General features: G+C 39.3%; 1 protein-coding gene across 1 annotated transcript in view; it reads left to right on the forward strand.

Annotated features, from left to right (window-relative positions):
• Positions 1-23,186, forward strand: part of ATP10D (ATPase phospholipid transporting 10D (putative)) — a 124,670-nt gene that overhangs the window by 55,436 nt on the left and 46,048 nt on the right. Inside the window, exons 6-10 of the mRNA XM_052642271.1 lie at positions 7,395-7,501; positions 7,791-7,922; positions 8,318-8,445; positions 8,555-8,807; positions 21,313-21,551. Coding sequence (XP_052498231.1) covers positions 7,395-7,501; positions 7,791-7,922; positions 8,318-8,445; positions 8,555-8,807; positions 21,313-21,551 — 859 coding nt within the window. The remainder of the gene's footprint in view (positions 1-7,394; positions 7,502-7,790; positions 7,923-8,317; positions 8,446-8,554; positions 8,808-21,312; positions 21,552-23,186) is intronic.

The raw sequence follows: 23,186 nt of genomic DNA on the forward strand, positions 1-23,186 counted from the left end.
ACACAAAACTTTTGTGTACTTATACCCAAGTTAAATCACTAAAGGCTGTACGTTAAGCCACCTATGCTGCTGCTACTAAGTCACTTCAGTCGTGTCTGACTCTGTGCGACCCCATAGATGGCAGCCCATCAGGCTCCCCCGTCCCTGGGATTCTCCAGGCAAGAACACTGGAGTGGGTTGCCATTTCCTTCTCCAGTGCATGAAAGTGAAAAGTGAAAGTGAAGTCGCTCAGTCGTGTCCGACCCTTAGCGACTCCATGGACTGCAGCTTACCAGGCTCCTCTGTCCATGGGATTTTCCAGGCAAGAGTACTGGAGTGGGGTGCCATTGCCTTCTCCTATAAGTTTGGCTTATTTTAATTATTTGATAAATATTTACCTATGTATATTTTTAAAATAACACAAAATCTTGTTCTTAAAATAACTGTAGAATCTTTTTCAGTGATATACGAATGATTTACATGAGCTCCATGTTAAGCCCAAGACATGTTAGTTATTTGGAAGAAAGTGTTTGGACAGACATGGCAGCTTAAGTGGCATGACAGGATGGTGTCCTTCTATCCTATTAGAGCAGGTGGGCAACTCAGCTGGTAAAAGTTAGACAATGACTTTGAAACACATTTAAGAAAAAGTGTGGGAATCCACAGCAACATCCATCTGGAAGTTTCCTATGGCATCTGCATCCCTTTCCAATGGGAGCTAGAATTTAGGGTCTTACCTGATTTCTGGCTGGCTTCTGCCACTTAAGTGCTTTATTTTTTGATCCAAGTTACTGACTCTTTTTATCCTTCCTGATGTTTAAGAGAAGTCAATTAGACCTACTTCATAGTGGTGATCTTATAAGAAGATGGCAGAGAACCAAAAATTCCTAAATCATCTTTTGACACCAAAATCATCCTGATACCAAAAGAGTACAGAGACATTTAAAGGAAGATTTATAGCCCTCATGTACAGAGACATTTAAAGGAAGATTTATAGCCCTCATGAACATAGATGCAAAAAATTTACACAGATTAATAGCAAATCAAAGCAAACCCAACAATATATAAAGAAGAAAGTAATAATGACTCAGTAGAACTTATACCAAAAATGCACTGTTGGCTTAACATTAGAAGATCAAACAATGTAATTTATAATATTAGCAAACCATAATTAACAAATGAAAAAGAAAAACCAGGTGAGAATCTCCTGGACATAGAAAAATCTAACTTCCATTGACAAAATCTAACTTCCATTTTTGCAAACTGAAAATAGAAGGAAACTTTCTCTTCTTATTGACAGGCATCTGCAAAACCCACACAGCTAGCAGCATGCTTGGTGTGCTGTGTGCTTAGTTGCTCAGTCGTGCCCAGCTCTTTTTGAATCCATGGACTGTAGCCTGCCAGGCTCCTCTATCCATGGGAATTCTCCAGGCAAGAATACTGGAGTGGTGAATAGTAAAGAACTAAACCAAGAGATCCAACCAGTCCATTCTGAAGGAGATCAGCCCTGGGATTTCTTTGGAAGGAATGATGCTAAAGCTGAAACTCCAGTACTTTGGCCACCTCATGCAAAGAGTTGACTCATTGGAAAAGACTTTGATGCTGGGAGGGATTGGGGGCAGGAGAAGAAGGGGACGACAGAGGATGAGATGGCTGGATGGCATCACGGACTCGATGGATGTGGGTCTCAGTGAACTCCGGCAGTTGGTGATGGACAGGGAGGCCTGGCATGCTGCGATTCATGGGGTTGCAAAGAGTCGGACACGACTGAGCAACTGAACTGAAACATCTTTCCCCTAAGATCAAGAACAAGACATGAATATTATCTCTTACCACTTTTATTCAGGGAGATCCTAGCTAATGTAAAGAAAATGAAATAAAAGCAGCAAGTGATAAAGTAGTAAAACTGTCTTTTATTTATTGATGAGATGATGGTCTTTGTAGAAAACGTGATGAAATCTATTAAAAAGCAACTGGAATTAATAGTTTAGCAGTGTTATAGGAAATAAGATCAATATAAAAATATTAATTGTATTTCTGTACATATAAAGAACATTCAGATATCAAAACTTTAAAAAAATCAATTTACAATAGCATCAGAAAAAATACTTAAGAATAAATCAGACAAAAGATATGAAAGACCTACATATTGAAAACCATTGAACATGGTTGAGATAAACTAAAGATGTAACTAAATAGAGAGACATTTGTTGTTCATGCATTAAAACTCAGTGTTGTCAATTTTTCCCCCAAAATTGATCTGTAGATTCAGTGTAATCCCAATTGAAATTCCAACAAAGTTTTTTATTTTTGAAAGTGGAAGTCGCTCAGTCGTGCTTGACCCTTTGCCACCCCATGGACTATACAGTCCATGGAATTCTCCAGGCCAGAATACTGGAGTGGTAGCCATTCCCTTCTCCAGGAGATCTTCCCAACCCAGGGATTGAACCTGGGTCTCCCTCATTGCAGGTGGATTCTTTACCAGCTGAGACACAAGGAACCCTAAGAATTCTGGAGTGGGTAGCCTATCCCTTCTCCAGGGGATCTTCCTGAATCAGGAATCAAACCAGGGTCTCCTGCATTGCAGGTGGATTCTTTACCAACTGAGCTATCAGAGAAGTCCGCGCCCCGCCCCCCCCCCCCCCCTGCTTTTTTTAAATTTCAGTTTTAGAAACTGGTAAGTTTATTCTAAAAATTTATATGACAATAGAATCATCTAACTAAAACAACTTTGAAAAAGAAGAACAGATGTGGAGGGCTAAGACCACCAGATTTTTTTTTTTACATAATGGTATAACATAGGTCAATGGAGTAGATTAGAGTCCAGAAATTGGTCCGGACATTTATGGACAACTGGGTTTTTACAAAGATGAAAAAGCAGTTTAGTGGAGAAAGGTTAGTTGTTTCAACAAAGGATGCTGCAACAATTACACATCTATATTCAAAAAAATAAACTTCAACACAGACCTCTCACCACAAAGATTAACTAAAAGTGGATCCTGTACTTCACTGAAAACCTGAAATTCTAATACTCGTAGAAGGAAACATAGGGGAAATCTTTGGTATCTTGTGTTAGTCAAAGATTTCTTAGATACAACTCCAAAAGTGCAGTTCATAAAAGGACAAAAATAATTAAATAACTTCATCAGTATTAGAAACTTATTCTCTTCAAGTGACACTGCTAAATGAATGAAAACATAAGTTTTCATTCAAACTGGAAGAAAATAGTTTGCAGTGTGTATATCTCATGAAGGACTTGTGTTTGGAATATATGTCTTTCTTTATTATTAAATAAAATGTCTTTATTATTTGCTTATTGTTCAATAAGCAAATGAACAATACAGTTTTTAAATGATCAAAAATATTGGACACTTCACCAAAGACAATAGATGGACTTTACATACCTGTGTGAAAAGATTCAAGTTAAAGCCTTAGGAGTGTAACTCCTCAAGTAAAAGGACTGGACTGTACCAACTTTTCACAAGAATGTAGAGAAACTAGAATATGCATATACTGCTGGTGGGAATGGAAAAAGCACGGTCACTTTAGAAAATAGTTTGGAAATTTCCTAAAAAGTTAAATACACACCTACTTTATGATCTGGTTATTCTACGCCTAAGTAGTTACTCAAGGGAAAACATTTATTCGTGTACTAACCTGGACACCAATTTTCAGAGCTGCTTTATTTATTTGGCGCTATTTGGAATAGCCCCAAATATTCCATCAACAGGTAAATGGATAAACAAATGATAGAGCCATACAATGAATACTACGCTTCAGTGAAAAGGAATCCACTAGTGATATATGCAGCAACATGGATGCACCTCAAAATAATATTGAGTGAAAGAAGCCAGACAATTAAGAATATATACTATATGATTTGATTTATATAATTTCTCAAAAAACAAAGCTAATTCATAGTGATAGAAAGCAGATAGTGGGTGCCTGGGAGAGGGAGAATAGGAAGAAAAGATTACAGAAACACATAAGGAAACCTTAGGGAGCAATGGATATGTTCATTTTTCTAATTGTAGTGATGTTTTCACAAGGGAATCGTTGAAACATCAAATTTTGCACTTTAAATGTGTACAGTATATGTATTTACTGTATGATTCTTGTTATTCTTCAGTCAGGTTGTTTAAAACTTCAGAGAATTGTCAAGATGGAAGTTTAGAACATAGTGGTAGCATCTTTAAGTAGCATCTGATACAGATAGGTGTTGATGCAGGGACAGGAAGCTATGCAGTGGGAAAAGGGAAAGGATTTAGTCCAGATAAAGAGATAATGCCAGACTTAAACCATCAAAAATAAGAAGATACCAGGCAGACAAGTAAATACAAAGAATTACTGACCTTCTAGGTTGAGGGACCAATACAGGTAATGACATAGGGGCCTGAGACCACAGTGCATTTGTGGAGTCGTAAGTGGTTTAAGTATGTTTGGAGGGTAGGTGAGCTGTATAGTATATTCTAGAGAGGCGAGATGATGAAGTGAAGTTAGCAGATTCTCCTGCCATCAGAAACATGCTCATAAGTTTAAGAAGAATCATTTCCTAATATTATTTTCTCAACTGCTGACTATTTGTACAATTTCCTGTTGTAATTGGAAGATTTGGGGGTTGTCATTTTTTCTAACCTGGACTTCAGCACCTGAGGTCCAGGTCAAAAAATACCTTAGAGTCCAGTTTGTACAGCCCCTCACTGGGAACGCTGACTCACTTGATAAGCTCAGACTAGGTTCTGGCACAATTCTGGACAGAAAAGAATAGAACTTTAGTCTCTTTCTGTGTGGTCTGGAATATAGTACTCTGCACAGAATCTGAGTCAGAGCATGCATATTTAGTAGAGTCAGCCCAGGTGGATACAGTAATTTTTTGTGAAATAGTTTTTAGCTGCTGAACTAGATCCTTATATTTTTCCTGCTGTGTGACCTATTTTCTAAAATTAACAGAAATAGAGATGTTCAGGCTCACTCTCTATATTATCGATGGCTTCTCTGATCTTCTTACTCTCAGGAAGCACTGACTTTTCCCTATTTGTGCCCATGTTGTATGCTGAATATCAGATTTCTATCATAGTAACTATACTATTGTTATTATACTTTGACATTTCTATATGAATCACCTCCTGTTAAACCACAGAGGCCAAGACTATCTAAGTTTGTTTTTCTGTTCTCAGCATTCAGGTGGGTGTGCTGGGCATATGGTACATATTATGTAGGCTCTTGAATGGATGAAGGCTGTAATCAGACAGTCCATGTCTTGCACAGAATCTGAAGGTCCCATATCATGCGTGCCAAATACACATTCATCGAGTGCAGGATGTTTAGAGTTTGGAGCCAGTACAATCAAGATAAAAGTTGGGCTTTAATATAAAGGTGGTAAGCTAGAGGGATGTAATGGTGAAAAATGAGGATCCCAGGGTAAAAGTTTTAATACACTAAGAAATTTTGTAACTGATGCTTTTGTATATTATATCTGTTCCTGTAAAGATTCTAAGAATAATAAATGCTATGTTGTTGAGGAGCCTAATCAAGCCTGGGATACGTGCCTGAGAATGCTACTTGGGAATGTAAATATTGGGGTTAATTTCCTCATCTGTAAATCCAGGAAGTATTGATAGAATTAGGTTAAACCCAAGGACACTGCTGGTTCTGACTATGACCCCATGGGTCTCTCTTTGTGCATAAACCCATATATATGAAGGAATGTAAACACATACCTCTTAAAAGAAAATGCTTTGCAAGTTAGAGGAGTAAAATGACAAAACAGATTTGTCTATTTTCCTCCTCATTTGAAGAGTAGGAAAGCTCTTCAAACTTCTCTTGAAGAGCTTTCTTTTTGCTTTTCCTTGCAAGATAGCAGATATAATGACAATTTCCCTAGATAGAACAAAGAGGAAACAACTCATAAACTGTAGTCTGTTGCTTAGAAAATAAACTAACCTTAATTCTGAAATTTAGTATGCATTTTCACAAAATATGTGAAATACCTTTTTGCTTATTTTTAAAAATTTTCCAATGAGTCTGCTCTGCGTTTTTACCACTATAGTAAGTTATTCAAGTGATTACATTGATTATTTTAAAACTGTTTATTACAGAAGATTTCAAATATGTAAAAGTAGGAAGAAAAGTGTAATGAACACCATAGGCCCTCACCGTTTTAGCTATTTTATAATTTGCCAACTTTGTTTAAATTATCCTCCTACTTCCTTCCCTATATGCCCCTACATCACATCATTTCACTGTAAATACTTCACTATGAATATACAACAGAAAAAAACTTTATAGAAAAATAGTCATAACATCATTATAACATTTAAGTAAATTAACAATTTTTTTGATAGTATCTAATACCTAGTCTTTGTTTAAATTTCTCCAGTTATCTCAAATTTTTTTATAGTTAATATAGTCTAACCAGGATCAAAACAAAGGTATGCATGTTGTGTTTAGTTGGTATGTCTCTAAATTTCCCCGCCTATTCCCTCCACCACTTCTGCCCCCCTCCCCCAGCTCCCTTCCTCCCCACCCCCCACCCCCACCCCACCCCGCATGCCACTCACTTGTTAATTAGAACATTTTGCCTGCAGAGGTTACCCCTGCAGATTTCATAGATTTGGCCAACTGCATCCTTGGGTGATGGCTAACATGTTTTTCTGACCTTGTTTCCTGAAAACTCTTCACAGACATTTAGAATCTGATGAAAGAAATACTGTCTAGAAAATGACAAATGTATATGAATGTGCATACATAGACACACACAGGGAAATATTGTATACAGTTTCAAAGGATTCACAGATCCCCTGATGCCACAGACTCCTGTTTGATTCATCCCCATAGAAGCTTGATTAGATTCCCAGGGGGATGAGCAGTTTCTGTCCCTAAACTTCTGGAGGCCTTGATGTCCTGTAGTTATGTTAAGATTGGTATTGTCAGCCTTACCCTTTCATTATAAACTTCCCCACCAGCCTTCTTCTACCTAATGATTTTAGTAGCCATTAACTATTACTGCCCAAGAATAATCCTTGATTTCACCAGGACCAAGATAGTAATTTTCTAATTCCATTAAGAACTTTTCCCTTCTCATTAAGAACTTTTCCTTCATCAGCTATTAAGTTACTCCCAAATACAGGTTTCTACTATAGAAAATAGTTTTCTTATTTGGATTATCTTTTAGTTTTTGTAGTACTAGTAGTTGGCAAACAATGAATGATAGAAAACAGTGTTAGAAACCTGTTGTGTCTTTTTTCGCAGCCAAAGTGGGAAATAACTAGATCAAGTACATCAAGAGTTGGAACTTTTCCTGTGAACTGCTTAACTTTATACTCTAATCAAGAAAACTCAAAATTCATAGTGTTTATTTTTACATTCCCATTTTTGCTATTTAAAAATAAATCTATATGCTGTCTTTTTTATAGAGAACATTCCAACAGAGAGCGTGTGGGTCTCAGTAAAGAGAATTTATTACTTAGAGGATGCACCATTAGAAACACAGAGGCTGTCATGGGCATTGTGGTCTATGCAGGTTGGTTACCCTTCTGACTTTTCACCATCGTCTCCTCTGTGCTTTCCTGCAAGTTAATATTTTCCACTTATTCGAATGCAATCTCTAGCAGCAGAAAGGAAATTTTGTCTTGATAATCTTAATCATTGGTCTCTGTTTTTCTAAATGGATCACAAATGGAAACTAAATTTAACAAACTGTATTACATAACTACTTTTCATTAAATTGTCTGCCAGAGAGACTTAAAAATATGATATTTGCTACTTGGCTTTAATTTCCACATTTTCTGAATATTGTGTTACCCATGTAGGCCATGAAACCAAAGCAATGCTGAACAACAGCGGACCAAGATATAAGCGCAGCAAATTAGAAAGAAGAGCAAATACAGATGTCCTCTGGTGTGTCCTACTTTTGGTTATAATGTGTTTAACTGGTGCATTGGGTAGGTAGAATTTGATTATTTGCTGACATCTTTCCCTCAAGATATTCATTTTAAAGTATTATATTTTCAAAATGATATTTATGAATCTAAGTTTGACTCCAGTAAGTGGGGGTAGTTATTTGCCAATAATTATTTTCCTCACATCTTCATCTCTCTCATTCTCTAATTGGAAAAGCATTAATATTGATTACATGTGGCCACAGTAATAAAGGGACCTGGGAAGAGATGTAAAGAGAGACAGAAGCAGGAGAACATGTAGTCTTTTGAATTTGTTTCTCAAACAGCTGGTGTTCGACCAAAATAAATACTGTCATCTCTCTTTTTTTAGAAATAAAGTTCTATATTTGCATAATATATACATAGCAACCTTTTGATGTCTGTGCATTTTTTGAAAGGTCATGGAATCTGGTTGAGCAGATATGAAAACATACCCTTTTTTAATATCCCTGAGCCAGATGGACATATCATATCACCAGTGTTGGCAGGTTTCTATATGTTTTGGACCATGATCATTTTGTTACAGGTAATTTCTATTGAGCTCATCATACAATTTTAAAATCTTTGCTACTTATCCAGCTTTTCATCCTTTCTTTTCTCCCTTTAACGTTTTTAAATTGTTTGGTTCTTCTTAGGTCTTGATTCCCATTTCTCTCTATGTTTCCATTGAAATTGTGAAGCTTGGCCAGATATATTTTATTCAAAGCGATGTGGATTTCTACAATGAGAAAATGGGTTCTACCGTTCAGTGCCGAGCCCTGAACATCACTGAGGATCTTGGACAGATTCAGTACCTCTTTTCTGATAAAACAGGAACCCTCACTGAGAATAAGATGGTTTTTCGAAGATGTAGTGTGGCAGGCTTTGATTACTGCCATGAAGAAAATGGTGAGTGTTGAGTTTCTGTGAAAATCAGCCTTGAGGTTTGTCTTTTTTGCATCAACTTAACAGTTCGGTAATTCTGGCACAGAAGTGTGATATTTAATCATTGTGTACTTAATTCCTCCAGATGCTCGTGGAGTTTCATTGTTGTCTCTTTAAAAGTTAGTAGGTCAAAAGTCAGTCGAGAGTTAGTGGGTTAAAGTCAGAATCTGCCTCCGTCATTTTTTTTTTTTTTTGACCATGGTTTCTCTGAAAGGAAAGGAAATTGCTAGCAATTGTAGAAGGTTTGGGGTTAGGTACGGTGTCAGTGATACTGCATTATAGATATTTTTGAGAATCTCATGAAACTCTATGGAGCATGTGTGTATTAGTCACTCAGTTGTGGCCAACTCTTTGTGACCCCATGGACTGTAGCCCGCCAGGCTCCTCTGTCTATGGGATTCTCCAGGCAAGAATACTGGAGTGGGTTGCCATGCCCTTCTTCCTATGGACCATATCCCTTAAAAAAAATTTTTTTTTAATAATTCCAAAGGGACAACAGTCTTCCCTTACCCCATCACTCAGCCCATAGGTAACTGTTGGTCCCTGGCTAGGAATACCTATTTTAAGAAGAAATAAGATGAGCAGATAAGAGGAAGTAAATATATAAATTACAAGTTTTCTTTTAAGAATTGAACTTCATTAATTTTATTATTTACAAAAGTAAATATGCTCTTATAAAGATAATTCTGAGAAGTGTCCAAAACATATTAACCTAGAGGTGAACCACTGTTAATAATTTGAATATATAACCATCCATTTCTTTATGTATATTCTTATATATGTGAAAATAAATATTTGCACATTTCTTTTATAAGTTATGTAATAATATTACTTTGCAATTTGCTTTTTCTATTCCTCAATATCTCATGGGCGTTTTTCTAAGTCAGTTCATGAGTTAACATGAAATTCATAGTATCGCATTGTATGTGATCAAGCTTAGTTTGCTATTATAGCAGTGTGTGTGTAAGTCTATGCAGTGGTGTCCGACTCTTTGTGATCCCGCAGACTGTAGCCCTCCAGGCTCCTCTGTCCATGGGATTCTCCAGGCAAGAACACTCATGTGGGTTGCCATGCCCTCCTCCAGGGGAGCTTCCCAAGCCAAGGACTGTGTCTTTTATGTCTTCTGCATTCGCAGGCAGGTGCACTCAGTTGGTAACGAATCCGCCTGCAATGCAGAAGAAGGGTTCGATCCCTGGGTTGGGAAGATCCCCTGGAGAAAGGAAAGGCTACCCACTCCAGTATTCTGGCCTGGAGAGTTCCATGGACTGTATTATATAGTCCATGGGATCACAAAGAGCTGGACACAACTGAGCAACTTTCACTTTCTTTACTGGTGCCATCTGGGAAGCCCGTTATAATAGTACTTGCAATTAACATCACTTATTCATTCAACAAATATTTTGTGAGCTCCTAACATGTGACATGAGTTTCTGATGTAGCTTACAGTTTAAGGCAAGAAGATAGACAAGATGAAAAATTATAATGTACAAAATAAAATTCATCATGCAATATCCATTTCTGTATACATATCTAAAGTTGGTTTTGCTAGATCCAGAAGTATGCATATAGAATTTTTATAGATCCCACAAAATTTATCTCTAAAGCATTGTGCTAATTTACATTCTCACAACCCATAAGAATAATATCTATTTTTCCTACCCAACCATAATGGGATGAAGCTATTCTTTTTAATTTGTGAGTTTTGTAGATGCAGTTAGCATTTCATTGTCTTAATTTTTCTATGATTAGCAATGAGATGCTAACTTTTTATGTTTTTAGCCATTTGAATTTCCTTGACAAAATCTATTTTACATGTCTTCCTATTTTACGAATGAGTTTTTCTTATTCTTAGTAGTCTGTAGGAGGATTTTATCCATTAAGGCAGGGTTGGTGTTCAGCTTGTATGTCCCTGGCTAGGCTGTCTCTGGCTAGAGTCCATTTTCATTTATGCACTTGTATTGACCCTTTGTTCAATAATTTGAATTATTTGAAAAACAATAATTTGAATACCGATGCTGACAGAATTCTTTTCTTCTACATGTGGCAAATACTTCTCTGGTTTGTTATTTATCACGGTATTAGTTTTCTATTGCTGCATAACAAGTTACCACAAATTTGATGGCTTCAAATAACATATACTGTCTTATAGCTTCTGTGGGTCAGGAATATGGGTCCAGGTAGCTATGTCCTCCCTGAATCTCTCACCAGGCTGAAATCTAGGGGTCGGCTGGGGCTGTGATCTTACCTGAGGCTCAGGGTCCTCTTCTTAGTTCCCTGGTTTTGGAATTGTCAGAGTCTTGAGGTTGTAGGACTGTGGCCCTTGCTTTCTTGCTGGCTGTCACCTTGGGTCTGTTCTGAGTTCATGGAGACAGCCCATCATTCCTTGCCCTGTGACCTCTCCACAGCATGGCAGTCACTTCTTCAAGGCAAGTAGCAGAACCTCTAGTTTTGAATCTATCTGACCTCAGGGATGTTCTGACACCTCTTTGTACCTGATGAGGTCATACCACTCTGACTGGACCACTAGTAACATTTTAGTGCTTTTCTTTGGAGTATTTTTTCCTGTAAACATTAATATATGTTTTTAAACAAAGTGACATCACAGTGTGCTTTGACTTTTATAACCATTTCTAAGTCTTGAGACTTCATCATGATTGCCTTTCCATTCTCTTCTTATTTTTCTAATGGTTATGCTGTATCACATTGTAATAATTGCCACGATTTAGGTAACGGATCAACCATTAGTTTAGCTTATGAACAGTCATTTGCTGTTGTAAACAATACTGCAGTGAACATCACTGGAGTTAAACCCCATGTCCATTTGTGAGATTAGTCTTTTCCAAAATTATCTGAGTATAAATTCCTATTTTGGAGAAGTATGTTATAGCAGTCACGTTTCACAAAATATATGGTGGGAAATGCTGTATTACTTTTTGTATTTTGGGATTTTAATTTTGTAGCATCCAAGAGAGCTGGTACCAGCCCTCTCTTGCCCTGTCCCTCAATATATACACTGCTGCCCAGTGAGTGCTTCTCTTCTGTGGCCCCTTGTGCAGGGAAGATGCTAAGTGACTGAGAATCAAATGCTACCAGGACTGAACTGTAATTGGTAAGATATCTGTGAACCAACAAGTGTTACACCACCTCTGGGAGGTGTTGACATTTCCTGTCCACACCTTTCTACCATATATACATTCAGAGCTCCTAGTCTCTTGTCTGCGAAAGTGAAATTCGCTCAGTTGTGTCCGACTCTTTGTGACCCCATGGACTATACAGTCCATGGAATTCTCCAGGCCAGAATACTGGAGTGGGTAGCCATTCCCTTGTCCAGGGGATCTTCCCAACCCAGGGATTGAACCCAGGTCTCCTGCATTGCAGGCGGATTCTTTCCCAGCTGAGCCACAGGGAAGCCCAAGATTACTGGATTGGGTAGCCTATCCCTTCTCCAGGGGATCTTCCCAACTCCGGAGTCAAACTGGGGTCTCCTGCATTGCAGGTGGATTCTTTACCAACTGAGCTATCAGGGAAGCCCTCAAGAGACAAGTCTCTTGTATAATGGTTTAAAAACAAGCATATGCGTACAAACACATACCTTCCTTCCCCGCCCCCCTCAGTGCTGAAGGGGAGAATGATACAGGCTAGTTTTCCTCAGAACTTAACCCTGAGGCCTTATTTTCACTGAAATGAAAATTAGTTAAGCCTTCAGGACGATTTTCTGTCAAAAGAATTGCCTACGAGATATTTCCATCGAAAATGTTACTGCTGGGAAATAACCCCTTACTCTTATGCAGTTGAACTAAATACATTTGATGACGCCATGTCTTGATTTAAAGCCTTTCAACTTATAAATTTGTTTCATGGACTAAGCATCGGCAACACCCAGGTGTATCTTAGAAATGCAGAGTCTTGGGCCCCTCTTTAAAGTTTCAGTTAAAATCTTCATTTAACAATACCTCAGGTGACTTGTATGGATATTAAAATTTTTTAAACTCCTTTAAAAGATTTCTGAAAAAGAATGTTAATAATAAACATTTTATTTTAGAATGGTTTTAGATTTACAGGAAAGTTATAAAAATATTATGCATTCCAGTATGCTCCTCCTGCCTAGCTTCCCTTAACATTTTACATTAGTCTTAAGATACATTAGTCACAAATAATGAGCCCATATTGATACTTCATTGATAACTAAAATCCAGACTTTATTGGGACTTCCTTACTTTTTACCAAAGGTCTTTTTTGTCTCAGACCCTGTCCAAGGATACCACTTAGTCATCATTTAGGTGCCTCTAGATTTTGCGTTTCTTGGCCTTTCCTTTTTTGGATCTGCCTGTAATGCGGGAGAGCTTGGTTCAAACCCTGGGTCAGGAAGATCCCTTGGAAAAGGGAGTAACTACCCACTCCAGTATTCTTGCTTTAGAGAATTCCATGGACAGAGGAGCCTTGAGGGTTACAGTCCAGGGGGTCGCAAAGAGTCGGACACATCTGAGCGACTAACGCTTTCACTTTACTTTTCACTTCAAGAATTCTGAGGGGCACTCTTTAGGGATTTTGTAGGGTGCCCCTCAATTTGGGTATGTCCGCATAGTGCCTTTATGATGAAGCTTGTAAATTTGATGGACGTAGTGGCAGCCTTTCAGTTCAGTCGCTCAGTCGTGTCCAACTCTTTGCGACCCCATGAATCGCAGCACGCCAGGCCTCCCTGTCCATCACCAGCTCCCGGAGTTCACTCAGACTCACATCCATCGAGTCAGTGATGCCATCCAGACACCTCATCCTCTGTCGTCCCCTTCTCCTCCTGCCCCCAATCCCTCCCAGCATCAGAGTCTTTTCCAATGAGTCAACTGTTCGCATGAGGTGGCCAAAGTACTGGAGTTTCAGCTTTAGCATCATTCCTTCCAAAGAAATCCCAGGGCTGATCTCCTTCAGAATGGACTGGTTGGATCTCCTTGCAGTCCAAGGGACTCTCAAGAGCCTTCTCCAACACCACAGTTCAAAAGCATCAATTCTTTGGCGCTCAGCTTTCTTCACAGTCCAACTCTCACAGCCATACATGGCTACTGGAAAAACCATAGCCTTGACTAGACGGACCGTAGTTGGCAAAGTAATGTCTCTGCTTTTCAATATGCTATCTAGGTTGGTCATAACTCCTTCCAAGGAGTAAGCATTTTTTAATTACATGGCTGCAATCACCATCTGCAGTGATTTTGGAGCCCAAAAGAATAAAGTCTGACACTGTTTCCACTGTTTCCCCATCTATTTCCCATGAAGTGATGGGACCAGATGCCATGATCTTTCTGAATGTTGAGCTTTCAGCCAACTTTTTCACTCTCCACTTTCACTTTCATCAAGAGGCTTTTTAGTTCCTCTTCACTTTCTGCCATAAGGGCGGTGTCATCTGCATATCTGCAGTTATTGAGATTTCTCCCGGCAATCTTGATTCCAGCTTGTGCTTCTTCCAGCCCAGTATTTCTCATGATGTACTCTGCATAGAAGTTAAATAAGCAGGGTGACAATATACAGCCTTGACGTACTCCTTTTCCAGTCTGTTGTTGACGGGCCGGTCATGGTGGAGAGGTCTGACAGAATGTGGCAGCCTTCAGTGGTTTCTAAAAACAAGGATTTTGGAATCAAGCCTCCTAAATCTGACTCCCATCTTCACCGCCAGCAAGCTGTGTGACTCTGGGCAAGTGATATAATTTCTCTGGGCTATGATAAAAAAAGGATTGGTAATATTAATAGTATCTACTTCAGGGGGGTGATTAAGAGGATAAGAGAAGGTAAATTATGAAAAAGCACTTGGAGACTTCCCTGATGGTCCAGTAACTAAGACTCTGTACTCCCAATGCCAGGGACTCAGCTTCAATCCCTGGTCAGGGGAGCTAGATCCCACATGCTGAAACTGAAAGATCCCGTGTGCTGCAACTAAGACCTAGCACAGCCAAATAAGTAAATATATTTTTTAAAAGGCACGTAGAGCATAACACAGAATAAATTCTTTATAAATATTAGTTGCTAGTATTTTTGTCATACCTGGATGAAGAAATGGCAACCCATTCCAGTATTCTTGCCTGGAAAATTCCATGGACAGAGGAGCCTGGTGGGATGTAGTCCATAGGGTCACAAAGAGCCAGATACGACTGAGCGACCGAGCACATTGTTGTCGTGTCAAAATAAGAGATAGACTTGTCTGTTGAGAAGCTCATGGTCCAACGTGGGAGGGACACCTGGAAACATAAAAATACCTTTTTAAGTGTCATAGGTTTAAATTCAGTGGTGCCTTTCTATATTGTTTTGATTTTCAAGCAGTCAGTTTTGGAGGTGGATTTGCACTGGTCAAGGTTTGGGGCTTTGAAGAACTGGCCTAGAAATTCTTGGAATGCTGGAAATATGAGGAATTAGAATAAAAGGCTTTGTGTCAAGGTTGTGAGGATGATACAGTTGAAAGAAACTCAACTGGGTGTGCTGTTTACGAGCAGGTGAAAGTTGGAATGCTGGAAATGTTTGTGTAATTAGTTCATAGCAAAATGTTCAATGGAGGATATGGGGATGATATAGTTGAAAGAAGTTTATCTGAGTGTCCTATGCTTTTCATCCTTGTGTTTGGCCCTTTGGAGAGCACGTTGAAAAGTGTGATAAATGTTTTGTTCCATAGGCTAATGCTCACTTCTTCCAGATACCACATAAATGTAAATAATAGGCCGTGAACAGGTTACTGGATGTTTGAACAGGAGCATTGGAAGAGAAAAGAGATTAGGATTAAATAAGAGAGAAATAAAGTAGTTAATGTAGCATCTAACATAGTACCTACCTTGAGACAAAGGAAACATTACAGACTTTGTATATTTTCTTTTATGAGCTGGAAGGTAAGAATTCTCTTGCCACTGTGAGGTTGATTGGAACTTTTCTAGTCTACTTTAGGAGACATAATAAAAGTCTTGGTGGTCCTTTGGATAGATTTTGTTTATCAGTACAATAATAAACCTTTGCTTCTCATGCTCAATTTTTAAAAAAAAATTTCAGAGTCTAAAAGTATGGCTTTTAGTAGCTTTGTTTTCTGAATCACATTGTAACTTGTCTATTTATTTCTCATGCTGCTGCTACTGCTGCTAAGTTGCTTCAGTTGTGTCCAAGTCTGCGTGACCCCATAGACAGCAGCCCACCAGGCTCTGCCGTCCCTGAGATTCTCCAGGCAAGAACACTGGAGTGGGTTGCCATTTCCTTCTCCAATGCACAAAACTGAAAAGTGAAAGTGAAGTCACTCAGTCGTGTCTGACTCTTTGCAACCCCATGGACTGAAGCCTACCAGGCTTCTCTGTCCATGGAATTTTCCAGGCAAGAGTAGTGGAGTGAGTTGCCATTGCCTTCTCCGATTTATTTCTCATAGCTTCCCACAAATTATTAAAGATTGAGTTACTCCATGTCTTTATAGTTTTATCAGTCCCTATTGAGCAAGTTCATCCTACAGGAACAGCTCAGCTATCTGGCTCTATACTAATTCCACAGTTCCTTGATGAATACTTCCCCTAATGATGATTATGAGAAATTCCCAAAGTATAACCTTCGTGTTTATATATGTTGTATAGTATTTTAATTATTTTAAAATGGTATCACATTATCAGTATGTAAATTTTTTTATCTACTCAAGCATTTATCAACCTAGCACTGTTGACGTTTTGGGCTGGATGACTTTGTGTTAATGGGGAGTTGTTTAAGATATTTAGAAGCATTCTTGGCCTTTGCCCACTGCATGGCATAGCACTCCTCCCAAGATGTAATTGCCAAATTGTGAATAGGCATTGCCAAATGTTTGCTAGGAGATAAATTTGACCCTCATTCAGAATCACTGAGCTAACCTCTTGTATACAAGTAACTGTGTGCTGTGCTGTGCTAAGTCATTTAAGTCGTGTCTGACTCCTTGCAGCCCTATGGACTGTAGCCTGCCAGACTCCTCTGTCCATGTGATTCTCCAGGCGAGGTTACTGGAGTGGGTTGCCACGACCTCCTCCAGGGGATCTTCCCAACCCAGGGATCGAAACCCACCTCTCTTATGTCTCCTGCATTGGCAGGTGGGTTCTTTACCACTCGTGCCACCTGGGAGGCCCTATAAGTAACTGCTAAGGACATATAGCAGGTACTTGTCTGACTTTGGAGTCATGAAAACTCAAATTCAGATCCCAGCTCTACCCACTCTGAACTGTTTACTGTCTTACTCTCCTTAGCTGCAGAGTGGAACAGTGATAATTTCTAGCCAATAACATTATTTTAAAGATAAAAAATATATATATACAGCTATATGTAGTTGTTTATATAAAGGACTTAGCGCAGCATGTACAGTCACAGGCAGTGGTCCTGGCAAGGTGGCCAAGGATCAGCAAAGAAAGCTAGGGGAAGTTTGAAAAAAAGGAAGGGAAAATAAAACAATAAAAAATTTAAAAAATAAAGGACCTAGCAAGATGCTTGATGAAAAGGAGGTATTCAGTAAGTGCTAATGCTCTCTCCTACAGTGGATTTTCCCTTGATGCTAGGGATGTTATTCATATGTCTATTCATACCCTTATTCATTATTCATATAATGTTTAAACTACAAAACATGGACTCATTGAAATCAAGCAGGGAATATTGACCATTTTAATTTTGGGGCTATATTTAGTAACAGTATAGCATGAAGACTCACAGCACTGGCTGTGGAGTTTAATAGAACTGGATATAAAACTGATCTGTATCACTCTCGTGAGATGGGGAAACTTACTTAATTTTTATTTATTCATTTATAAAATGAAGATATTGATAATATCTACCTCAGAAGGTTGTTACAGTGATTAAGTAAGACAAATAACTGGCACATAGTAACATTTAGCAGTGCATCTAAGCTATAAAGTGGTACCAGAGAGTGGGATGAAGCAGAGGTCTTCAGTGAGGAACTAGGACTAAGGTAAGTAGAAAAGAGAATGGCTATCTTGAGCAAAGGCACGGGTAAGAATGGAGAACCTCAGAGTATTTGGGATGCAATAAATATATCTGTTTTTGAAGTACAAAAGACATATAGGGAGATAGTTTGTATTTTTTTAGGCAGAGAATATAATAAACTTACAGAACTGCAGAATTGGAAAGGATCTTAAAGTCATTGAGTCCAAATCGTTCATTTTTCCAGTAAGAAAACAGAGGCCTAGAAAGGCAAGTGATTTGCTGGAAACCACTTACTCTTTGAAAGACTTAGTCCTAGAGCACAGAATCGCCATGTTGCCTCTTAGTCTCTCATTGTCCTTAAAAAACAGAGAGAGAAGCTATTAAAATAAATAGAATATGCAGATTCTCTTTATTTTATAAATTAACTTTCTGAAAGCCATACCTATTCAGTAGCTAGAATTGGCATGAATACAGATAACTAGCAATCCAAACAAGCCTGTAGTTTTTGATTGTCTACTCTCCATTCCAGACACTGGACATAATGATAAACAAGACACACAAGGCCGCTCATGTCATAGAACTTCTGTTGGAGAAAATTCAGTTCAGTTCAGTCGCTCAGTCGTGTCCGACTCTTTGCGACCCCATGAATTGCAGCACGCCAGGCCTCCCTGTCCATCCCAACTCCGGAGTTCACTCAAACTCACATCCATCGAGTTGGTGATGCCATCCAGCCATCTCATCCTCTGTCGTCCCCTCTCCTCCTGCCCCCAATCCCTCACAGCATCAGAGTCTTTTCCAGTGAGTCAACTCTTCGCATGAGGTGGCCAAAGTACTGGAGTTTCAGCTTTAGCATCATTCCTTCCAAAGCAATCCCAGGGCTGATCTCCTTCAGAATGGACTGGTTGGATCTCCTTGCAGTCCAAGGGACTTTCAAGAGTCTTCTCCAACACCACAGTTCAAAAGCATCAATTCTTCGGCACTCAGCCTTCTTCACAGTCCAACTCTTCACAGCCATACATGACCACTGGAAAAACCATAGCCTTGACTAGACAGATATTTGTTGGCAAAGTAATGTCTCTGCTTTTCAATATGCTATCTAGGTTGGTCATAACATTCCTTCCAAGGAGTAAGCATCTTTTAATTACATGGCTGCAGTCACCATCTGCAGTGATTTTGGAGCCCAAAAGAATAAAGTCTGACACTGTTTCCACTGTTTCCCCATCTATTTTCCATGAAGTGATGGGACTAGATGCCATGATCTTTGTTTTCTGAATGTTGAGCTTTCAGCCAACTTTTTCACTCTCCACTTTCACTTTCATCAAGAGGCTTTTTAGTTCCTCTTCACTTTCTGCCATAAGGGTGGTGTCATCTGCATATCTGAGGTTATTGATATTTCTCCCAGCAATCTTGATTCCAGCTTGTGCTTCCTCCAGCCCAGTGTTTCTCATGATGTACTCTGCGTAGAAGTTAAATAAGCAGGGTGACAATATACAGCTTTGACGTACTCCTTTCCCAATTTGGAACCAGTCTGTTGTTCCATGTCCAGTTCTAACTGTTGCTTCTTTACCTGCATACAGATTTCTCAAGAGGCAGGTCAGGTGGTCTGGTATTCCCATGTCTCTCAGAATTTTCCACAGTTTGTTGGGACCCACACAGCCAAAGGCTCTGGCATAGTCGATAAAACAGAAATAGATGTTTTACTGGAACTCTCTTGCTTTTTCCATGATCCAGCAGATGTTGGCAATTTGATCTCTGGTTCCTCTGCCTTTACCAAATCCAGCTTGAACATCTGGAAGTTCACGGTTCACGTACTGTTGAAGCCTGGCTTGGAGAATTTTGAGCATTACTTCACTAGCGTGTGAGATGAGTGCAATTGTGCAGTAGTTTGAGCATTCTTTGGCATTGCCTTTCTTTGAGATTGGAATGAAAACTGACCTTTTCCAGTCCTGTGGCCACTGCTGAGTTTTCCAAATTTGCTGACATATTGAGTGTAGCACTTTCACAGCTTCACAAGTTAATTTTTAAATAAAAAATATTAAAAATTGTTTTGCAGAGAATTAAAATGGGCTGATTGGGCTTCCCCAGTGGTGTGGATGGTAAAAAATCTGCCTGCAGTGCAGGTGACCTGGGTTTGATCCCTGGGTTGGGAATGTCCCCTGGAGTAGGAAATGGCATGACACTCCAGTATTTTTGCCTGAAGAATCCCATGGTCAGAGGAGCCTGGCGGGCTACAGTCTATAGGGTCTCAAAGAGTTGGACATGACTAACATTTACTTACACTTTATGATACAGAATGAATAGAAAGCACTTTGAATGGGATGGTTCAGCAAGGCCTCTCTAGGGGGGATATCAGAGCCTAGATCTGAATGACTTGGTTTTTGAATTCGGGAGTAAAAGCCTTCCAGTCAGATGGAGCAGCTAGTATAGGGGCCCTCAGACAGAAATGAGCTTGGCAGTTTTCAAAGTAAAGAAAGGCCAGTGAGGCTAGATTTAGCGTAGAAGAGGGGCCAGAAAAGTTAGGTCATCAGAGGCCAGATCATTTTGAGTTATGTACGCGAAGATACGGAATTCAGATTTTATTCAAAGTGAACTGTGAAGCCACTAGAAAGTTTTGTGTGGGCAGTAGTCTGATTTGCTCTATCTTTGGAAGATCACTCTAGCTACTGTTTCAGGAGTGGAGTACATAGAGCAAGGAGACCAGTCAGGAGGCTATTGTTCTGGTCCATTTGGGAGATGATGGTGAGTTGGATTAAGGTGATGGAGATGAAGAGAAGTTTTGGTATTTGGGATATATTTTAGATGAATAATAGGCAGCTGTTGGTGATGCTTTCAATACTATGGATAAGGAAGAAAAGAGAAATCAAGGATAATCCTAGATTTTTGGTATAAATAGCTAGGTAGATATTTAGGTTTCATTTACAAAGATGAGAAAGAGTGATTTGACAGGAGCCCGGGGGACTAGAAGGAGCAGTCTACATTTACCATACCAAATTTAAGATGTCCATTATTTATTCAACTAGTATTTTTTGAGTATCAACCCCTGCCCTGGGTTTTAGGAATAGCATATTAACAAAAGGCAAAATTCTCTGCCCTTTTGGAGTTTATATTCTAATGGATGATTCAAAGAATTAAAAATAAGGTCTATGATGTATAGATGGTGGTAAGTTCTGAGGTAGGCTATGTAATGAACAGTGTGGTTAGATCTGAAAAGTCTTCACTGACAAAGGGACATGACTTCAAGGAGACTTGAAAGGGGTAAGGGAGTGAACCATGCAGATATGTGCCAAAACTGTGCACAGAGAAGATAGTTTAAAGATGGGACCAGATGACACCACAGAGGAAGAGTATGTAGGTGGTGAAGAGAGGAACTCATGTGGCTTCTCTCATTGCTGCTACTTTTCTCAGTGATGCAGGTTCATTAATTCAGAGTATTGAAGGAGTTTGGAAGCCAAGTTTAAAAGAGGAGATCACGTGAAATAGCTGTTTAAGAAAATGCTTGATATATTCGCCCTGCAAGTGTTTCATCTCAGGGAATGACCCACTGTGGTTTTCTCTCCCTCAGCCAAGAGGTTGGAATCCTATCAGGAAGCTGCCTCTGAAGATGAAGATTCTGCCGACACTCCCAGTGGCTCCCTCAGCAATATGGCGAAACTGAGGGCCCCCAGCTGCAGGACAGTTCACAATCGGCCTCTAGGAAGTATCTCCTCGAATCATCTTACTGGGAGCTGTTTTGCTCTAGAAAGTAGAGAAGGAGCCAGTGAAGTGCCTCATTCCAGACAGGCTGCTTTCAGTAGCCCCATTGTAAGTGTGACAGTGTGACTTGCAACTTGTCTGTCTGTGATGAATCATGAAAGAACACTCTCATAATTATCATAGAGCCACACACTGTTGTCTTTTCTCCCTGAGAAGAGACTGTGTAAGTTCAGTCTGATTGCCACACATTCACAATATCTTAATTTTGGAGATCAGTGTCAAGAGATAGTATACCATTCCTGAAAAACATGTTTCTGGTCAAGGTCAATCACTTCTGAGCCTGGAGAAAGCTGCCTTGCTTTAATGAGCATGGCTCACTTTCAGAACCAGCACAACTTAGCAGAAGTATCTCATACACTGGTAAGTGTGTCTAATTGATTGAGAAATCAGAGGCCTTTCAGTATCCTCCAAGGCCTTTTTATCTCTTTGTAATCCTCCCTGAAATCCCACCAAATCTGTGTCCTTTTCTCCATTCCTAGTCCTCAGCAGATCATTTTCTAGTGTTTCTATATCAGAGCTCAAGAAGGTGTGTTCTTAAGTCCTGGGATGAAAATATGGAGGAAGAACCATGTGGAAAATGGGAAAGAGGAAAGATGCTTGTGAGAAAGAATTAGAAATCAAAACTTTTGCTGCACTTAAAATCACTGATAAAATTTCAGCTGCCTTCTCTGCCCTCCACATTTCATTAACTTTTCCTTATCCTCATTCAAGATGAGGATTCTGTAGCCATGAGACTGATAAGCAGTTGGTGATCTCAGAATTAGGTGACATAACAAGACATAAACAGTTTTGGGAAGACTTTTGTTTCTGCAGTGAATTTATATAGACTTTCATAGTAGATATGCAATCTGAGCATACCCCAGGGATCTCATTTGTCCTAGAAAGGCCTTGAGGGGATTCTGGCTCTTTTCAAAGTTCCAACAAATAGGGCAATTTAGAATCGAGGAAGATCATTTCACTGAAACTCATCCAATGCATTTATTTCTTTGGCTCTAAGGATATAATACCTGTTATATCTTATCATTACCATATGTCAAGCTATTCCAAACATCTGGACTTATTTTTTCTCCAATCTCTGAGAAGAAAAAAAAAAAAGTAAAGAATGCATACAACCTCTTCTCTGTACTCATTTTCAGGCTATATCAGACGTAGATATCTGTTTTCTTCTGTTTTATCAGTTTTGCCCATTACTCTGCTGATCTTTTACCTTTTCCAGCCACCTGCAGTTAACCCCATGTTGACTCATGTTTACTTGGAAGTCAGGGATACTAATGACCAGGTGGGACTGCACCATGGCCTCCCTCTCAGTTTCCCGATCCAGCCTCACTCTCTTCATGGAACAAAGGATTATTTCCTAATTTGGAGTCATTATGGTTTTTGTACCATTTCCCCTGTCTAAAATTCATTCTCCCCTCACCACCTACCTCTATCTACCAGATCTGATGAAATACTTCTTTAAATATCATTTCTTCCAAAGACTTCTCAGACTCTTTGTTTCCAAGTTCTGTTTACACAGTCCCTCCTGCCCTCAGTCCCTTAATCCTCATATCATTGGCCTTATTTCTGCCTCTGATGTGGACCTTGCTCCTTGAGAGCAAGGACTTCATCACCTTGAATCCTCTGCATCTAAGGTCAGAGCCTCCCATGTCTGCTCTCAGTGAAGTATCATTATTTGAAGCCGCT

This window comes from Budorcas taxicolor, chromosome 6 (assembly GCF_023091745.1).
Source record: "Budorcas taxicolor isolate Tak-1 chromosome 6, Takin1.1, whole genome shotgun sequence".
NCBI lineage: Eukaryota > Metazoa > Chordata > Mammalia > Artiodactyla > Bovidae > Budorcas > Budorcas taxicolor.